The 18,489-nt window shown below is 32.2% G+C and overlaps 1 protein-coding gene across 6 annotated transcripts in view; it reads left to right on the top strand.

Moving 5' to 3' along the window:
* The window catches only part of LOC118204989 (BRCA1-associated RING domain protein 1-like), a 79,535-nt gene that overhangs the window by 11,638 nt on the left and 49,408 nt on the right, over positions 1-18,489 (top strand). For 5 of the 6 annotated variants that reach the window (XM_085814847.1, XM_085814844.1, XM_085814845.1 and 2 more), the window contains one exon: positions 10,540-10,888. In XM_085814847.1, coding sequence (XP_085670973.1) covers positions 10,540-10,888 — 349 coding nt within the window. Of the gene's footprint in view, positions 1-6,968; positions 7,115-10,539; positions 10,889-18,489 lie in introns of those variants that run through there. The other variant, XM_085814848.1, reaches the window with a different exon arrangement.

Here is an 18,489-nt window from a genome sequence, read left to right as displayed (position 1 = left end):
ATTCCGTCACTTGAAATGGGTATGCTCTGTTGAGGTGCTTTTACTGCGGATTGCCTTTCTTTTAGCCCTAAATATCAAAAGTCCTGCAAAATCAATGCCAGTAATCTGGAACATAGAGGCATTTTTAACTCAATCAGTGGGCAATGGTGGGGCTGGAGGATTAACCCTTTTGCTGGAATATCTTTTACAAATAATGCAAGATCTCAAGATGGATGAAACAATTCTTCATCTGGATAGTAACCAGAATCTTGCTCGTAGAGAATTTAAGATGTGAGAAACTCCAACGTGTTCTTTAATTTGATGTTCTTCCATTACTGTGCTTTTTATAAGAGGGTAGTCACTGGGTAGAATGGCAGGATCTCTGACTTATACTCTGAATGGCAGGAACTCTGACTTATAATCTCTTTGACATACTGCTATTTTTGTTCTAATGATTCCTTGATCTAGAAATAGATTTAGTGACACTAAACGCTTATCTTCAACTCCAGCAAAGGATTCAGTTTGTATCAAATGAATAAGCATTTTCTCAGCTACATTAAACTCAGGAACGGTAAGTTCACCTTTCCGTTTCTTCCCATACTTGCAGTTGTGAATGAATCCAAACCATCATTCTAATAGTCTGGTGATAAGTTAAGAACCGAAGAGTAGTTATTAGACCAACGGTATTTGTGTTAATCAAAGATGATATAATTTTCTTTTTCTTCTCCTTGGCTACTTCTTCTTCGTTAACAATGAAGTCGTTGCTTGGCCAGTTTTCTTGCGGAGAATATAACCATTCTGGTCCTTCCCACCAATGAGGCGTGGCTAAATATCGGGCAGAACCTCCTCCACTGGGCAAATCAGCAGAGTTTATTGTTCGTGGGATGTGCCCCCAGGCATTCCTTGGAGTAAGTTGTCTTATTTCCATAACTCTGTTGTGAACAAACACATTCCATGCTACATCTCTTTGTATCCAGGCAGGTACGGTTGAAGAATCAGTCCAAAAACAAATGTTTTGTACTTTAAATTCTTTGGAAATGGGTGAAGCTAAATGAGCACAAATAGTAGTGCCCAGGAGTTCTAATCAGGCAATAGAAATCTCTTTCTCCCCATTGGGAGCAACTTTTGTTTTAGCTTGCAGCAAATTAACTTTCACGAAGTCTCCATTTTCATCATGAATGAAAGCTGCAGTTGAATATACCAATTTACTAGCATCACAAAAGAAATGAAGTGTTATTATTTCAAATTCGCAGTGCCTAGGTACTTTCAAACCTTTTAAGTAATTCAAATCATTCATCCACTTATAAAATTCTGACTTGGTTGCAGAATCAACTTCTTGATTCCAAGGCAATGTAGATTTCTACTGACTCTGAAGCAAGGTAATAGGAGATAATATTCCCAGAGGATCAAATACTTTATGAGCATTTGCTAAAATTATCCTTTTAGTTACCTTTTCATGTAATTCATTAATAATATTCAAGCTTAGTATATCGCTATTACGTTCCCATTGCATTCCTAACACAGTAATGTTTGAGGAATTCAATGGTGTATCAGTGTATTCCCATCCACATAATTTGAATTTCCTTTCAGCTAAAATGTCTGTAGCAATCTGTATGAAGTATTGTAACTCTTGATCATTTTTGACGCTGCTTATACAGGTATTGACATAAAAACTGTTCTTCAACTTTTCAACCATTTCTGCTGAATATTTTAATTTTCCTTAGAGAGCATCTTTCAAAATGGAATCTAAATGATATTGAATAACTGAACCGAGTAAATAAATAACTACTGGAGACGTCAAACACAAGTCTACAGTCTCTCTAATATTTAAGTTGGCCATTGGCTTGATACCATAAGAATCTCAAAAAATCTTTGTCTTTATGATTAAGGCTGGTTTGCAAAAAAGCTTTTCATGTGTCAGATACATCTCTTATTCATTTCATCCGGAATTGATGAAGAACGGAAGGAATGAGTTCAATAAGATTCAACCCAATTTAAGGCGGTTATTTAGACTAGTTGTTCCTTTCTGTTTTGCTGAAGTGTCAAATACTGGTCTAATCTTTGTTGTACATTTTTCTTTGACTACGTGATGATGAGACACAAGTAATGACAAGGTAACTCAATTTCATTTTTCAGTACAGATTCTATTATTCTTTCTCGTTCTCACTCACAAAAAACTTCCCCATATTCTGCATAAAGATTATCAGTTTTCAATCATTTAACAGCTGAATCTAATCTTTTAATAGCCAAATTAAAATTCTCTGGCAAGTGCGGATGATCTCTAAGTCACGATAAGCATACTTGAAAATGACCTTCTTAATTTATTCTAACTGTAGATAAGAAATGTTTCCTTGCTTCTTCTTGAAGTTCTAATTTATTTTTATTTTCTAAATGTTCTAAAATTCCTAGTGTGTCAAGAGCTCATCAATCAAATACCAATGTATCTTTATTGAGCATTGAAGTGACAAGATAAGTAGAATTATTTGAAATTTCAGACATTGAGTTTTTACCTATAACTGTCCATCCTAATTTGGTCACAATAGCCGCAAGACCTGAGGAAAGTAGTATAAAGCCCCCAGGCATCAATTTTCTGCAAATATCGGCTCCATTTAATATCTCTATCAGTCCATCACTTTGATCATTCAGATAAATATTATTTTCCCTAAGTTTGTTTATCAAAACACCATGTCCTACCATTTGTGGTGTAAGATTTATGTTAATTTTCCTAATAGTTATTTTTTCAGTGAAAATTTACTTTCCTATCTTCCTGAATTTCAATTTACAGCTTCTGGCCAGAACCTATTTTCAGAATCGTGTTTAAATGCAAATGAGGAGAAGTACTGAGCCAGTGATTCTGACTACCACGCATTCGCCTTTTTAGGCTACTCTCTCTCTTAAGCTATTATTATGCTCGGCTGTACTTTAAGCGCTTGATAGCTTCACCATTATTTAGCATTAAGAGGCAAACTCTGTTAGAATTCTTAATAGCTTCAGCTATATCTTTTTAGTTAAGATTAGTTTAGTTCTTAGTTTTCTGAGTTCAAGCCCGAGTAAAGGCTTTATTGTAAGTCCAAGAACAGAGTCATCTGTTAAACTTTATTTTGAATAATAAAGGGTAATTTAACCCTTCTCACATTTTCTTCTCTGTCTCACGAACTCAAGCGATTATTCGCTTATCAGTTCTTAAGGTTCCTCAACTTTAGCTATAGACTAAAACACTTAGGAATTTTACTGTGGTAATAATAAAATACTTTATGGGTTTTCAATGTGCTGATCGGTTTGCACAGGAAAGAAGTTAATGTTGCCTTTTGAAATGTTTTTACTGTAACCGTAACTGTGTGTTTCAAAAGAAGGAAATAATATAATAGACTCTAATTACAAATATTAATATAGAAGACTCTAATTGCCCACCAGCGGCCAAGCGGTAAAGACGCTGAACACTGGTAGTTCGGTCCGAGGTTCGAATCCCACGAACAGGCTAGCTGCATGGGCGTTTTCGTGGTTTTCCTCATGTGTAACGTGTATACGAGCCAGTTTCCCTTAGAAAGTCCTCCACGAAAGGCATTCCTCCCTTTAGGCAGATAGCCCTCGTGTGCTTTGCCATAACTGAATAATCCAATCCAATCCAAGAAGACTCTAATTAAGTCCTCAAGAGGTGATTTGTGGTATAGTACCACAAATTACCTCTTGTCCAAGAGCCTTAAAACTGCATAGATAATTACCATCTGTTTTCGATAAAAACATCGTAATCTATAATTTCAGTGGTTGTCCCTCCAAATAACGAATGCTGTAGTTTTCTTTGCATGTGCTCGGAAATTGCAATTCAATAGCGGCATTCTTCAAAGCATAGGATCTATGTGATTCTGAGTCAGTCGTCATGTTTTGGTATCTGTTTATCATCTTCGATATTGCTGCTGGTGCTATTTTTGGGTTTAGACTCTGAATTGACGTTTTTGCACAAGGGTGTGTGGTGCTTTTTCCCACAAACTACACACGAAACTTTTTTCCTACATTTAGCTATTCCATGTCCCCTATCCAAACACAAGAAACAGCTGCTACTGTTTTGTACTACCCCTAATCTTTCTTCTACTGACATCTTTCTGGCTTTGCAACAGTCACTGGATTCATGAACTCCAAAACAAAAAATGCACAAATTTTGATTTTCTTTTTTCACCATTATTAAGGTGGAGGCCGTTGGTACTGGTGGAGTTTGGCTATGATTTTTAAAACCAGAACATTTGGTGTTCCACTCTCTGGAAGACTGATCTTTGACAAAACATTTGCTAGCTATGGATACACGTTCTTCACCCTCAATTTCATTGAGTGAAAACATAAAGTAAATCTAGGTGATGTGTTGATTCCTTTTCTCTTCATTTTCTCCTTTTGCTTCTATCTCTCTATGGTCACAATTAACTGATCTAAATCTTTGCCATGCGCAAAGAGTATCAGGAGATAATAATGATTCTACAAGTGGGTGTAACATAGCTTCATATTATCTCTGGCAACACCAAAAACCTTTAATGCGCAAAGTTTCGATTATAAATTATCATACAATTTTCTCAAACAAAATTTGTGATTTGAATTCTTTTGCAGAACTAAAGAGAGAAGATCCCTCACATAAACTTCTACAAGAAAGTCTTCTCTACCAAAACATAACTGAAGTTGTTGTAACTATCACCCTCAGAGGGAAAACTTTTAATTAACTCTTCAGCAGGTGATCTCTTTCCATAGATTGTTATAAATATGCAACCTTGTCATCATTATCCAAATTATAATCGCCATCTATCTTTTTAAATTGCCCCCAAAACCCTAACCAGTTCTTTACATTAGCGCCAAAAGTCAGCAATTTAAGTTTTGGGTAACATAGAATTGTATTCTGCAAAACAGTCATATCAGCAGCATTAAAACTGCTGACCTTCTCATTCAATAGATTAGCTAACTCAGTTTCTATTATTCTCCATTTATCTATATAAGCATCTGATTCATCAAATGTTTTATCAATTATATCCTCACTTTCCTCAAATTTAAAAAGCTCTTCTCTAACCTAACCTCTTGTTCAACTTCTAGCATTGGTTTCACTTTTCCTTCAAATAACTTTGTAATTTTTTGACTCTTCATTAAATTGCTTTCATCTTTTTCAAAATCGTTTAAAGCTCTGCTAAACAATCTTCTATACTGACAGTGTTTAGCTTTTAAAGCATCCATAGCAAAAATACAATATAATTCAATATAATTAAATTCAGAACAGTGTTTACTTACAGTTATTCAATCATGTCATGGATGCCAGGTGTTCCCCCCCCCCAAAAAAAAAGAGAAATAATGTAGTAGATTCTAATTACAAATATTTCCTGCATGTCTGGTACTGAGGCATATGACAGACTCTAAGAAAAAAATTTCAGATCTTTCATTTAAATTCAATTTTATTAATATTTACATCTGAAACCAAAACAAAAGCTACAACTCAAAACAAATTCATGGAATACAGATAACCTTGCCACACACAAAAAGCTAATCATTAAAAGTCTTTATAATTAATTTCCATTTTCAAGAGTGACGTCATATTTCATGGAGCTCGTAATAACTTTTCCTTACACTGTGAAAGTTGTATTCTTTTAAATCATCACAATCTCCAATGCATACTTTCAAATAACACTATCTGAAATTTCATTTAGATTGGTCAAGCAAATAGTCTGCTAGGGGTCCATATGTCAGGAAAGTTTTTTTATGACCACCCTGTATATGTTTCATGATTGTTGAGAAGTTTAGGATCTTTAGTGATTAGCAAAGCAACTTTTGCAGCATTTAAAAATTATGAAAGAAGAATATGTGCCAAATCAGTTCATCTCTGAAATATTTGTGTAACTTTGATTTTTCTGAGAAAGGTATTGTTACTAAAATAAGCAAAATTAGTTTAGCATTTAGGACTATAAGCTCTTGCAAGAACTACATACTAAAAATGAAATCGTAGATAAAGATTACCTTTCTCTTAAACATGACTCACAAACTTTTATTTTACAACTACTTGAAATGTGATAGAGAAATGTCCAGTTAATTATTCAATAATTTGAAATGCTATTTGTATCAATCTAAAGTACATGGTGCAAAACAGCACAATAGCGTATGGGAAAATGAAAAGTGTGTTGAAGCACTTTTCCCAAAAAAACTCATACTGTAGCCATACCTTACAAAATTCAAAAACCTATGATGTAAAAAAAAATGAGATTAGATACCTTTTTACATGCATTTATTAATAAAAAATACTTCAGTTTGTTGGAAACATTTAAAATTATTTTTCTTTTTTACCGTGGACAAACCTCTTTTGAATATCAATAAAATATCTGTTCTGTATCAATAAAAATATGGAAAAAGAAAATTTTGGGGAAAATTCATACTCTGCTCGGTGCATAGTTTGTGATTATGTGAAACATGCTGGTACAATCCACCATGTATCATTTTCAAAATAGTTGAGAGGGTCAGCTTCATCAGCTCATTCACAGTATCAGTTATATTTGGAAGAGCAGGAAAAAAAAAGAAACTATTCAAGATTAAAAAAAGAAAAAGCAAAATCAACAGATGGATTGATTTCTCTTAAAGAAATCTCTCTTAGAAAGAGAAATTAAAATGCTTGAAAATAAAGCAAATGAACTCACTGAAAAAGCTAAGTTACAAAAGACTTTAATCTTTTAAATAAATCTAAAAAAATGTTAAAAACCATTTGTGGAAAAACAAATTCAGTTAAGAGAACTGCAGAGTTGCAAACGCTCCCGATTTAAGCAGGAGACTTCCAACCATATTCCCGCCAACCCGATTTTCAACATATTTCTCCTGAATTTCTTTTATTCTTAAAATTTCTCACTATTTTTATGTATCTTGTCTTATACTTTGTTATTTGCACCCAGAAAAGTGATTCTGGGAATCTGAAAGTACTTGCATTTTCTTTAGATTACATAGATAACCAAAGTTGTTTCATCAATTATGACACACTTTAGCTTTGTGAATGAGAGCACATGTGTTCGAAAACATTGTGATCCACTTCTCCAGTGAGCGTCGAGCACCACAGCCTGTCATCTGGAATATAAGTCTATGAGCCCAAAGCAAGATCGGGGTTATTTCGTTCATCTCATCACTGAATGGTGTGAGTGTCACATGCTTTCGAAAAACAGTTTGAGAAATTACGATCTTTTGTCTTAGTTATGTATGCAAAAAAGGTAAAATACTAATGTATATTTCAAAAATCATACACAGATGATTTTTCCTTCTATTATTTTCTCAAGGAAATATAATAAACACTCTGTGTACCATTTGTCATTGTGATTTTTTGATTTCGCTAGGTGGAAGGAGCAGTGCTTTCAGACATGTGCATCCACAAAAACAAAAGGGCAACATGAGTTATGTCGAACTTTCCTTCTATTGTTTAATCAATGAAATGTATTATTGCAATGTGTTGTCATTGCAGTATTTTTTTTTTTTTTTTTTTTTTTTTTTTTTTGCATGGTGGAAGAGTAAATGCACTTAAACATGTGCATTCACAAAGAACACTGTGAATTGTATTTGGGGGTGGGGGGGAATTAATTTTTTCTGTGCAAACAGAGAACCAGAAGGTTATTAATCCATTAACTGCCCCCCCCCTTTTTTTTTTTTTTTTCATAGCAACTGGGAATTGGAATATAGATGGAATTTGCCAGGAGCACCAAATGTGGATCGACATTCAATTAGCCCTCACCAGAAAATAAAATTCACATTGACAATAAATAGTTAGTAAATATATTCTAAAACCATTAGATAAAATGGCAGTAATGACATAAACCTTTTTGAAAATGTTGAAATCTTGAAACTTACCAAAATTATACTTCTTCTCACAAATAATACTCTCCAGCTCACTCATTTAATAACTACTACTCAACAACTCATGCAGAAGCTTGAAAAAGGTTTGAATAACAATGTAAAAAAGTAACCACTGTTGCCAACCTAATTAAAGGTACGAAATTTCCGCTACTAAAATAAATCCTCAAATGGGGATCATGACAGTTAATAGGTCAATGCAGAATGCCTGTTCTCTGCCTTTTTATTGGAGTACACCCAGCCAATGAGTGCATCGAATCATGTAGCTTTATTTAGAAAAATGTTTCCCAATAGTGAAATCGCTAAAAAATACTCAAGTGCAAGAACAAAAACGGCTGCAGTTGTAATGGGTATGAAACATAAATCTTCAGTTATTATTGCATTAAAACAGTTCCATACTGCCTCTCTATGGAGGAAAGCAATAATACCGATGCAATAGTATCCGTTGCAACAGCAGAACAGTATCCAATTATTGTTTCATTTTTTAATCTAGAGTCTTCAGAAATTGAGTGTAGTTTACTTTCTGTCCCCACATTAGAAGGAAATTCGAAAGCATTAAGTACAGCTGGTTATTAAAACTTTAAAAGAAAATGCAGTTCCTCTGGATAATTGCTTAGCACTTGGTTCCGACAATGCACCAGTAGTGGTAGACTTGAAAACTGATGTTGTAGGCATTTTTAAAAAGGAAGATTCAGATTTCCAACTTATGAATTGCACCTGTCACCTTTTGAATTTAGCAGCTGACAAAGGGACAGCTTCTTTACCAATAAGTGGCTGAACACATTCTTGATATTTATTATTATCTTGAAAAGATTATAAAAAGAAGGGAAAATTGAAAAATTCCAACATCTGCATAATACTGAAATAAGCAAAATTTTAAAACGTGTATGTACATTCTGGCTATCTTTAAAGAAATGTTTATCTAGAATCATGGACCAATCAAACCCATTTCTCGATTTTTTAAAGAAGAAGTAAATGCTTCTAGAGCTAAGATAAAGGCTCAATTGAAAGTTATAAAATACCTAAAATAAATGGAGATGCAGTTACTATTTCTACTGTTAAAAATAATTGTGTAAAAAAAATAATTTCTGCACCCATGAGTTCAGAGTTCTCAAAATAATACTACAAAATATAAGTGTAAAGCTGATACAAACTCTCAAAATTAAAAAAATGCTCAAAAAGGAAAACATTTTCTAATTAATGTAACTTTATCTTTTGAAGAATGAATATTTCTGTTTTTGTCTTTGGGTCTTAACAAAGCATTTTGAAATCATTCGATGTTCTTATCACAGTTCTACAAAGCAGAATTCTGTCAATTCATGTTTTGCAATCAGTTATTCATGACATGTTTAAAAATATTTTATCAAAAGTTTGTAAAACCAAACTTTGTTTTGTCTTTTACTTCTATATATCATGTGATTTATGGTAAAATAGGAAATCAAAAGAACGACTGAGATTTGGTAATAGGGGTACAACTAAAAAAATAGTGGAAGAACTTTCAGAGAAAGACAAAAATAAGTTTTATTTCTATGTTAAAAGCTTTTCTTGCTGAGTTTGTGATTACATATTATATAAATTTCCAATGAAAAATGAAGTAATTTTATATGCTAAATTTTCAGATATTTCTGCTATAGCAAATGCATCTTTTTTTTTTTTTTTTTTTTTTTTTTTTTTTTTTTTTTTTGCTATAAGGTATTTTTTAAATAAATTTTCAGTTTTTCTTCATTTGGTTATGAAAGATGATGTTGCAGCTGATAAATAGACACTTACAATTAGAAAACTTGGGATAATCAGCTAGGACTGACACCCAGTAAACTAGAAAACTGAAAAGTGCTGATGAAATTAAGTATAATGAACTGTCAAGAATAATGGTAGCCATCCTGACAGTTCCCCATAGTAATGCAGAGTGCAATATGATTTTGAGTGTTGTCACTAAAACAAGAATTAAATTTAGATCTAGTATTAGTAATGACACAATAGAAAAACTTTTATTAGCATAAGCAGCCTATACATAAATTGTTATGTACAAAGTTGTGAAGTTTCTTTCTTGTTGAAAGCAAAATATGCTGTTGTTTATAGCATTTGCACAAAAACTGATTGTATTTTTAATCATTTAAAAAAAAATCTTTTTGTTGCTAAGAAAATTCTCCTGAAGTTTGAGTGACATAGGTTGGCAAGTATGGAACTGAATTCAAACATTAATGAAAAGAGACAAAAGAAAAATCAAAGATAGAAATTTTATTTTTCATTAAAGAGCATAAATATTTTTCTTGTTTCTTTTTTTATGCTGTAAAGTACTTTGTATAGATATAATAAATACAGTTTACTATTATTGATTTTCTGCATTTTTAACTGAAGTTAAATCATTTATCATTTTAACTAAAATTTCATCATTAAATCTTGTAATATAGTTTAGTTATGTACAGTTTTTTTCATCTCTCATTGTAAACTGAACTGTTATTTAAAATTTAAAAAAAAAATTGAAATTGTTTTCCATGGATGAATAATGCTCATTCTGTGTTAATTAATACTGAACTTCTCACATTTTAAATTACAAGTCTCATTTTCCTTCTAATTATACAGTTGTGTATATATGTAATAAAGCAGGTGCTTATTATTATTTTTTTTTTCCTTGAAATGTGCTTGAAAAGTTCTTATTAAAATAAATTTTTATCTTTGAAATCTCTTTTATAATCAAATTTTAAACATTTGTTGCAGAAATTGTTTTGAAGGCATTTCTGACTCAAAATGCCCTGTCTGTAGAGTTCCTGTGAACAGCAGAGATTCATTAGAAGATAAACAGTTAAAAGATGTACTTGTACAGCTAAACAAATTGAAAAATATCCTTGAAATTGAACAAAATTTAAATAAAAATCATGCATCAGAAGATCTTGAAACCTCCAAGGCAAAAATTGCATGTTCGGATGTTTCTCATGGATTGTCTGCAGTCACCAATGGAAATAAAATGGATTCTCCAAAATGCTCAACACCAAAAACAAAATTGTGTAAAATGTTTTTGTCTAAGAATGCTTCAAAAGTGTCAAGTAGTGAAGAAAGCATAGTTGAAGTTAGTATATATAAATCACGAAAAGTTACATTTTAATTATTATAATTAATATTACTATTAATAGCATCTACTTTTATGCTATGTCAAAAGAACTTTTGCTGAGAAAGTTTGAGTCAGACTTTCTAATATTAAGTTATTATCTAATAATTCTTAGAAAACAAAGCATAAATTTCCTTTTTCTAATGAAAATTACTCTTTGTAATAATAACTGTTGCCAAACAGTCTGATTGTTTTGCTATTAATGGAGTCATAACACACTCATAAGCGCATCGCTTTAGTATTATTCAATCCTGATTAATTCTGGGTAAGTTAACTTAGTTTTTGTAAAAAAGAGCAATAAGTACTTAAATATCATTGCATTGACCATGAAATCAGGTGGAAATCTTGCCAATTATGCAAAGTCATTTTGATGGAAATTTGAAGCAATATGTGTCATTTTTTAGTTCAGTCATTCAGCAGCCTAAAAATTCCTAAATATCTCTATCTAAAACTGCAACAAAGTAGCCTACACACCTCCCCAGCTTTTCTTGGTCAGTGGGTAGGTGGCAGGTAGGCTTTGATGCATGTAGTATCATTATAGTTCCTCTGTTTTCAAATGAAATCCCATATCATGTTTGTTAACACACAGCATAGGTTTTCGAAGGGGCAATTTCCCCCACCACCACCACAGTTTTTATAGCAGTATCTGTAACTCTAAGTAACAAGGGAAAAAAATATATTGCTTATTGTTCTCCTTCCCTAAAACGGGATGGAATTAGCAGTATACACTTTTAATATTCTGAAGATTTGAGTTACAATGCGTATTATTATTTTTTGTGTATTTTTATTTAATGCCTTTTTTAATGAGCTCATACATAACAATAAGAACTTTAAAAATTACGTTAAAAAGAGTTTAAAATATATGTGTAATAAAAAAATTAGTTCAGAAGAGTGTTCTCTGTTTTTATTTGCTGAGTGTACAATGGTATTTGTTTAGTTATTAATGATATTATAACAATTAATTATATCCTTCGCTGCAAAAACTAGACTGGCTTATTGGAGATTAATCAGGGTTATACAACACACTCATAAAATCTTCACATTAGAATAAATTGAAGATCTTATGAATGTGTTGTAAGATGATACTTATATATTATTGGTGCTATATTGTACTGTGTGTCAACAGTTTTTTGTTTGTCAAAAGTGGTCAGTGGAAAATTATGTAAATACTAGAAATATAAGTTAAATGCTATTTTTTTCATATTTTTCCTCACACTGTAAAAAAATGATTAAAATTTAGAACCTGCTTTCTGTGAAACAGCTTGCAATGAAGTTTTTTCAAAATTGCAGGATCCTAGCAATGAAAGTGATGTAGGTCTTTATTTTGAAAATAGATGAATAATGGCAATGCAATTGGAAAAGAATGTGGTTAAAAGTTCTCAAGCTTCCGCCAAAATAATTGTCACAAGTTTGAGCTCATAATATTATTAATTATTATTACATATTATTTTTTAATGTGTTGTATCTGTAACTTGTATCTGTTGATTATCTAACGAAATAAAGAGCAGTCTGTCAGTTTAGATTTTAACCAGAATGATTGGCAAAAGTTTGGTAAGATATCATGGTTTCGGACTATTATGGTGCATGGGAAAGTACTATAAACAACTGCAAAATTAGACTGATTGTCACCATTGAGCACCATTTTGGCTGCCTAAACATGATAAGTCTTATGTCAGTCTTCATTTTGTAATTTTCTGAAAACAACACTAAAATTCTTAAAACCGAGACATGCTGCCTTAAATATAAGATAATTGAAAAGACTTTTGAAATATATGAAAGATAAAAAATATGTAGCCCAAAAGTTCAAATTAAAGCAAAGTTCTAATTCTAAATCAAATTGCAAATTAAAGTTCTAACTTTAATTTGCAATAATCTCTTAACTCTCCATTTTAATTTGGCTATTTCTTCTTTCTGACCTAAAAATAGTAACTGCTTTTAATAAATCTTTCCAAACTGCATCATTTCCATATTATTCCATGTCATGTGATTCTTACATAATGCTAATCATGCAGGCTGTTACATAAAGGCTTTAGCCAATAATGATTTCATATGACTTTAAATTTGGGAATTAAAACTTTTAACAGCCGATACCAAAACCTTTTGTTAGCTAATAGCTAATAGGGAATTAGCTAATAGGGAAGTTGTAAAATGAAACTCAAATAACTTTGAACCCAACTTTCATCTTGAATATGTCACCCATCAGCGGCCAAGTGGTAAAATCTCTGAACACTAGTAGTTTGGTCTGAGGTTCGAATCCCGTGAACAAGCTGGTTGCATGGGCATTTTCGTGGTTTTCCCCAAATGTGTAGCATACATATGAGCCAGTTTCCTTAAACTCTTCCACAGACATCTCTCTAGGCATCTCTTCCCTTAAGCCTAAGGCATCTCTTCCCTTAAGCCTTGGAGGCTTTCCAGCAATCACATATACCAAACCAAACCATCATCTTGAACCTGTTGCATTCCTGTTCTTGCTTGTTATTCTGTAAACATGTTGCTGTGTACCTCTCTCTTTCATCCATCATATTGTCATAAGATGTAGAATAGAGAAAAGTATGCTCATGTGAAGCAGCTGTGCAGATTTTGCCATTATGATGTACAATTCATATTAAGAATGTGCTTCTCAAGAATAAAATAAAATATATGAAAGTAGCCGCTGCAGTTCGTAACGTCTTTTATGCATTAAGTCTCTCCACATCGCTTCACGAGTCATGTTCCCTGCTCCAGTTGTGACATCAGTTTCTGAATCATCACATACATATTTATATGGGTATCTGTTTTCTCTAAATATATGATTTGTAAAATATAAGTGTGATTTAATTTTGCAGTTTTGACTTAATGAGCTTTATTTGTGGCATACGAGGGTTGCTATTTATATTTCTGGCCTAATAATGAAAAAACTAATGTTTATGATTGAAAATAGTTTTATTGTTTTTCAAAATATTCTCCATGAAGATCAATACACTTTTGCATATGTTTGAACTAATTTTCAAAGCACCTTTTTCCACTCCAATTGAGGAAACTCCAAAATGTGGTTTGAATACATAAAACATTTCATCCAGTGTCGCAAATCACTAGCCAGATAATTTATTTTTGATGTGCAGGAATAAAACAAAGTCATTGGTTGCCAAATGAAGGCTGTACAGTGGATGACTTACCAGTTCGATATTTTGGCCCGTCAAAAATTCTTTCATTTGAGCCAATGTGTGAAAGCTCGCATTGTCACGGTAAAGAATGATTCACCTCTTTTGCTTGTTTCCAACTTCTCCAATGACTTCTGGCAAAGAAATGGTCTTTTACCATTTGGAATTGACCGCCCTGCATTGGTGTAACACCACTATTGCCAAATGACTGGTAATACTGAAAAAAACAGGCAACCATTTGCTTCGATGTGCTTCTTCCATGAACAACTTTTTTTCGATTTGGCACGTCTTGGAAGACCCAAACAGTTGACTGTTCTGTTTGGGCTGATATACATAGATTCATGGCTCGCCACCTGTGTAGATGTTATACACAGCCTTCGATAACCTTGAACGTATTTTTCCAACATTTCCTTGTATCAATTGACACAAGCCTTTTGAGCATTTGTCAGATTATGTGCATTTTAATGCAAACAAATCTTTTTTACGGCCGAATGTTCACAATGTCACATAATTAACTCTCAGAGACTTTCGAAAACATCATTTTAATATTTTTCATTGCTTAACTTTCCTCATCAAAGTCTAGAAGCAAAAGACTTGCATGATCATGAACTCGGCCTGGAGAAAATTATAGACAGATTGCATAGCAGGCAGAAATTTGGGGGGCTTATGAATTTTTTATTATCAATGATATTGTAATTCTAAGCATAGTTATGGGCTTGGAAGTTAACATTGAAGATGTGGAGAAGTTACTAGAGGAGCATATAAATGAACTCGACAAGAAACAGCTATAATAGCTTCAGAAACAGCAGCAAAAGACCACTGTGAAGGACATGTCTTCAGAAGAAAAGGAAGAAAAAAAATATTTTAGTTCTCTGATCTCTGAAATCTGTGCAAGATGAGATAAGATGCAAAGTTTTCATGTAATGATATCATCTTGATAAAGCAGTAGCATCTTTAGTAATGATATCATGTCTCACTTTAGAAACATTTCACTTGGATCTTGTTTGGAATGTGAAACAAACATTTTTCCACTCTGAATGCGTAAAATGCTGCTCTGGTTACTTATACATTACAGATACCCTTCAGAAAAATGTTTCCATGTTTACAGAGATGGTTCAGTAAAAAATGTGATTAAAAATAACGGTGCTAGAGCCTATTCAAGTAATTTTAGTATTAGTTGCTCTACTGGGAAATACTATGACAATTTTTATGGAGATATAGCAGCTATAATATATGCAATTGATAAATTAAAAAATAGCCTATTTTTTATTGATATTGATAAATTATAAAATTGATAAATTATGTATTATAAAATAAAAAAATAATAGAATGTTCTTGTATATTGATGCAGAAGTGGAATATACTGCTCAGCAAAAGAAGTAAAATTCCAAGTTCCTTACCGTTGGCTGTTGGACTTGCTTGCATTTGACAACTGGCCATGGTTATTTGCAGCAACATTTGCATCAAATTGGAATTAAGGATTTCGCGTGTAGCCCTCTGTGTCATTAGAGTGATATGGATGGTAACCACCTCAAGAACTGTCCTATTATTTTAAAGTTTATTACTGACAACTCTGTTGAGGCTAATTTTTACTCTCGCTTTTTTACACTGTCATCATTTTATTGAGCTACACGTCGACTGATGGCAGAAGTGCTGAAGACAGGCGTAGGATTTAAAGGGAAAAAAAAAAAAACTTCTGAAATATTTTGAAGCTTAGATAATAACAAATTTCATTGTTCAAATTTTGAAGAAAACAGAGACCATGTAAAACTTGGGCAGATTCAGGTGGCACTTAGATGCAAAGAAAAGATAAAAGAAGCTGTTCCATACAGATATTTACCTGACATTCACATCCAAATAACTATATCTTTCTCATCATTATATACTTACGCCATCTGCTCTTCTTCATGTAAGTGCAGTAAAATTAAATTAAATTTTCACCTATTATATTTAGCTTTGTTATTTTCTATTTAACGATTTCCATTATTTTTTTTTTTTTCTTATTATGACGTTGTGCACCGTTTATTAGTTAAGTAAGTAATAATCTGCGGTACAGAAATGCATTAACCCATTTTATATTACTTCCTACAGAGAAAATAGTTGTGGTTTACGAACATTTTGGTTGACAAACAGCCTTCAGGAATGAATTAAACTTCTGTGCTGAAGTTTTACTGTGAATCTAATCTTGAATAAAATTTGGATATTGTCTGTAAGTTTAAATTGGTGCTTTGTTTATTAGTAATTACGTCTCAAAATTCTACAGTGTAATTCTGTAAATATTATACTACTGCATTAAAATTTTTTTAATTAGAAATTTAAGTACCGTACACTCCCAAATAGAAGTTGATCCATGCATAAACTGAAAGGTAAGATTTGATTACCCAAATTCAGCCCAAATTGGAAATAAATGTGTAAGCCAAATTTTAAATCCTTCTGTCTATAGATTCAAATATATATTCCCAAAAGTGTGAGAATTTGCTATCAATTTAATTAGGTCTCTCAAACAAGCTGAAACTGAGTCCTCATCCATTTGAAAAGAGGGAAAACTGCATTGTAGAATGATAGTGCATTTTTGATGTCAATAATATTTCTCCATTCTCCCAATTTTGGGGGCATGCATTTCATTTGGAGCTTTGGCAATAACATGGGAAAATTTACTTTCTTATTTGTGGTGGTTCTGAACATTGGTATTGCCATAACTTTAGATATAGAACCAGTTTAGGAAAAATTCTAGCATGCTATTTCAGAAAAATACTGGTATGGTTATAGGTTTGTATCACTGCTAAAATATTGTGCAATACATAAATCTAACATATACTCTTCTCTGATTTAATAAGATATAAAATATTTAGCCTTTTTTAGTGTTCTGTCATATTTAGAAGCTTGTGTCAATATCCTGCAGGCCCCACCCCAGCATGCAGAGTGAGCTATCACTTTTGTATTATGGTGAAGCAAATGACCAAGTCATAAGAAGGTTAAAATATCCTTTTTATTTAGTCAAATGCACTATTTTCTCTACAGACAAACCTCTGCTACTTGCAAATATTTCACATAATATAAAATGAAGTAATTTCAGTATATGTAATGTAGTCTGAGACTACACATACAATGTAGACTACTTTAAACTGGTTCAAGATAATTAACATTATGTATCTAAACATAAACTAGCAAGATACTAAAGCAGAATAACTTTGGCAGAGCTGGCAATGACATGTAACTGCAAAGCAAGTCTGCTAGAAGCTTTAACTCTCAGCTTAAATACACAACTACTTTCCATTTTGGTGAGGACTATGGAAAGAAGATCATAATAATGGATTTAAGTAACATAAAATCCTGTCATTTCATAAACTCGTAATTAAACTAGAAGGTATATTTGGGTAATTAGACTGAAAAGTCTGTTTAAATAAAAAACTTGTTCTGTAGAATAAAAAAAAAAAAAAAATGTGACCTCATAGGCTCAAGCTTATTTTAGTTCTGACTAGCCACTTATGGGGCTAGATGCCTTAAATAATAATTATAAAAAAGAAAGAACGTACAATGATTTTTATGAATCCAGCTAGTGCAATTTCATAAAATATATTTAATATTTCCAGTTAGATGCTTTAAATGCATTTTTATTTCAATTAATCAGATTAAAAAGGTGAAAGAAATAGACTTCAAAACTGTGTTTATTAATTTTAAATCTCTTAATCAGTTAATCAGTAACAGACAGATTAAATGAAGACAAAGGTAGAATTACAGAAAGTTGTTTAGGATAATTTAGTGCTCCCAAAGATGTATTCGATATTCTACCCTTAAGGTGTTTTGTGCTGAATGCCTGGATTTGCTATCGTTGGTAATGTGTTATTGTGTTCTGTGATACAAATTATGGAAGCACAAGATGTGTATGATTTAGTTTCGGATATTGATGATCATTGTAATGATTTAGAAATGGAACCTTCGGACATGGATGAAATACGTAAGGACTTGCTTGCTAAAAAGGAATTCGATGCTATGAATTTTATTAATGCAACTGGATTTCTAAAAAAACACTATGCATTTTGGTGAAAAACTTCATAATATTTGTGAATTAGCTATTAAGGAAAATCGTGATTTGGATGCTATGTCTTAAAGACTCTTCGCTGAATCTCAAATTAAGGAAATGGAAGCCATTTCCGACTTGGAAGAACTTATTAGGTAAGTGCGAAAATTTTAGGGCATGTAATAGTTCTATTGTTGTAAATTCTGATATTAAAGAAAGTTGTGTTTTAAGTAAAATGTCTACTAATAGTGATGAGAATGCTAATAATGTATTGAAATGTGCTAGTAAACTTAAGCGTGATTCTAAAAAAACCTGCACAAGATAAAACCACATACTTGGACGGTTTTATTTCCCCTAGGAAGACTGCCAGGCCATGTAAAATGTTAAAAAATATTGTTGAT

The sequence above is a fragment of the Stegodyphus dumicola genome, chromosome 4 (genome assembly GCF_044657685.1).
Source record: "Stegodyphus dumicola isolate Sdum_Otavi_A_Nest chromosome 4, ASM4465768v1".
Lineage (NCBI taxonomy): Eukaryota > Metazoa > Arthropoda > Arachnida > Araneae > Eresidae > Stegodyphus > Stegodyphus dumicola.
This window is presented reverse-complemented; position numbering and strand designations above follow the sequence as displayed.